We start from the raw sequence: 2,911 nt of genomic DNA on the forward strand, positions 1-2,911 counted from the left end.
TTAGTATTTGACAAAATAGTGAATAGAAGGGAAAAAAGAAAAAAAACGCAATTTATTAATTTGCATTAGTTAATTAAAAGATATGTATAACACTCAAAAGATAGGACAAAAGTGATGAAGGTAAAATTAGAACGGATAAGATAATTAAATTCTGAAGTGTCCAAGTTAATTAATACTCGATATTATGTCTCAATCAAGCACTTCAGAAAGCTAGGATTACCTTAGAAAAATAGAAAGAAAGAAAAAAATATGCTTTAAAAATACTGGTGAAAACGCGTTTGCAGACACATAAGTCTCTACCAGTTTGTCTTTGACAGACAAAATAAAAGTTCAAAAGGTATTAACAAATCTATGGAAGCCAGTAACATAAAGTTAATATGTTAAATTCTACCTGCCCTGGTTGTAAACTTACGCAATGTCCAACTCATATATATAAAGCCAGTTAAAGATAATAAGTTGATCCAAAAAAAAAAAAGTTAAACAAAACAAGTGGATATGTTAAATACTAGTATTAGACGAATTATATTAGTCTGCTTCCTCCGTGTCAATTCAACGATATTCTTAAGTATCTGTTTTCTATATGTTGACGGCAAATATCGAAGGCATTTTCAACAATTATTGGAAGGGAAAACATTCTTGCGAGATTTCAAAAAAAAAGAAAAAGAAAGGAAGTTCATCGTACAAATGCTAAATCATTTTCTTTTGTTTTCAAATGACGAATTTATTGAACATTTTATTACGTTCTGAATAAAAGTAAAAATTGGATTTAGGAAATCAAAATTCAAAAGTGAACAAATATCAATTTGGGAGAAAATGGGCATGCATACTTGATCCAAGTAATTTCAGTTTTTGAGTTAGGTGGTATGAGATATAGTGACTGAAAATTAGAGAGACGTGAGAATAGAAATTGAAAAATTAAATGATTATGTATTATATCAAGATTTAATTTGTACCACCAAGGAAAGTAGTGTCATGAATGAGATCTTGTCATTATTAACGAGGTGAAAATAAAGAGACTCTTAGTTAGAGCGCTTTCTTTTTTAATGAGCTTTGCATCGGATGATCCAAACTAGTAGGGTCAATTCTAGACACAAGATGTTTATAAAAAGAGGAAAAAAAGAAAAAAAAAAAACAAGACTAAATCTGCTAAGCAATATAGAGAGAGTTACATGGGCAGTCTAAGGACATGAATACATTGTCTCAAATAATTCCATCATGAAGAACAATTCAATTAAATCATGCCAGTCAAAGTCTAAGGAAAATTAATCATGCTATAAAATAAAATATTTCCCACCATTTTATTGCACTTGGAGAACACAATAAATGATACAGCATATGACACAGTACATTTCTACAAATATATAGTATATCTAAACAGGAATTTTCTAGGAACTCACATGGGAGAGTCCAGAAAATATGGTTTCTCTCTTTGTATATGTCCCTTTTTTTTTCCTTCTCTTACCTAATAAATTTAAATATAATTAGTCACTGTCAGTGATGTTGTTCAAGAAAAAATAACTTGACATCACCTAAAAAAAATATTGCTCCTTTTTGTTTTTTGTTTTTATGAAAGAATAATTAACAAATAGGGTTAATAATTCAAGTGAGATCTTCCTTCTCTTCTTCATCAGCAAAAACTCCATAAAGGGATATCTGCAGATCCTTCTTCATAATAAACTTCATCCATTAATGGGGGATCAAAGAAAACGGTACCGTGAAGCATGTCATTGTACTTTGGAGAATCAAAGTTGTACCATTGCCCCATCATTGACACAGTTGTTGTCTCTTCTTCCAAAGTAGCATGATGATCAAATATTGGTAATAAAGAAACCTCATCTAATTGATCCTCATGACTCAATGGTGAAGAAGAATTAGTAGAAGTAGAAGTGGAAGAAATGGGCGGAGATGGTACATTATTTTCAACATTTACGCCTGCGCCTTCAGCAGCGGAAGCAGCAGCGGCGGCGACCCTTTGGATGGCTTTAGGAGATAAAGTTGTAGAAGTGTGATGATCAAGATCAATGTGGTGATAGAAAGAGGAGTTGAAAGGGAAATTGAGATTATTAGCAGCAGAAGGGCCTTTGAGGCATAAGAGAGCAGCATCATAAGCTCGAGCAGCAGCTTCAGCAGTTGAATAAGAGCCTAACCAGATTCTTGTTTTCTGATTTGGTGCTCTTATTTCTGATACCCATGATCCCCAGCTTCTCATTCTTACTCCCTTATACTTCTTCTTCTTCATCTTCATGTTGTTATTATTATTATTGTTGCTGTTTGAAGATGATAATGCCATTGTGCTCATGCTTGCTTCTGCAGCTAGGGTTTTCTGCTCGGTCTTCACCATTGGCTGAATCTTTAAACAACAATCAAGAGATTTGAGCGTAGTTTCTTCGATCTATTGTTTCTCTTTCTTTTTTTGCTTCTGGTTCTTGGATGGTTTTTTTGTCTGTGTTTGAGGTGGATGATGAAGTGATGTTGAAGTTATAGGAGAGGATGATTATTTATAGATGGTAGGGTGTGTGCTAATTTGGAGGGGGGGGGGGGGGGGGAGATGATTTGAAGTGAGGAGATCCTTTTAGTCAAGAGAGTAATGTCTACATATGTAAACAACAAAGTGGGAGACAGATATTTTCCAGTTCTTTAATCCAATGGAGAACTTGGATAAATGTCTTTTTTCAATTTAATTGACAATATTGCCCTTTACTTGATAACATTAATCGTATGAGTTTAAGTAATATACTCTATTAGTATTAAAAAAATGTAAACATCAAATTTAGTTAATAATTTATGTTATTTTTAAGATTACAAATCTTACATTTTAATTAGGCTTACCTATTGATATCCTTTGAGTGAACTGATAATATAAAAAACTGTATGTTATTAAAACTCTAATTGTATATAGGATTTTGCATAT

At 32.3% G+C, this 2,911-nt stretch overlaps 1 protein-coding gene across 1 annotated transcript; it reads right to left on the reverse strand.

Annotated features, from left to right (window-relative positions):
• Positions 1 to 1,452: 1,452 nt before the first annotated feature.
• Positions 1,453 to 2,529, reverse strand: LOC109207747 (ethylene-responsive transcription factor ERF014-like). The gene has a single exon (XM_019370731.1). It carries the CDS (start codon positions 2,339 to 2,341, stop codon positions 1,628 to 1,630), a length of 714 nt encoding a protein of 237 aa, XP_019226276.1. The 5' UTR covers positions 2,342 to 2,529; the 3' UTR covers positions 1,453 to 1,627.
• Positions 2,530 to 2,911: the final 382 nt, after the last annotated feature.

The sequence above is a fragment of the Nicotiana attenuata genome, unplaced genomic scaffold (genome assembly GCF_001879085.1).
Source record: "Nicotiana attenuata strain UT unplaced genomic scaffold, NIATTr2, whole genome shotgun sequence".
Taxonomy (NCBI): Eukaryota; Viridiplantae; Streptophyta; class Magnoliopsida; order Solanales; family Solanaceae; genus Nicotiana; species Nicotiana attenuata.

Coding starts and splice junctions, on each gene's coding strand:
- LOC109207747 (XM_019370731.1), bottom strand. CDS start 2,341: ATGGTGAAGACCGAGCAGAAAACCCTAGCTGCAGAAGCAAGCATGAGC.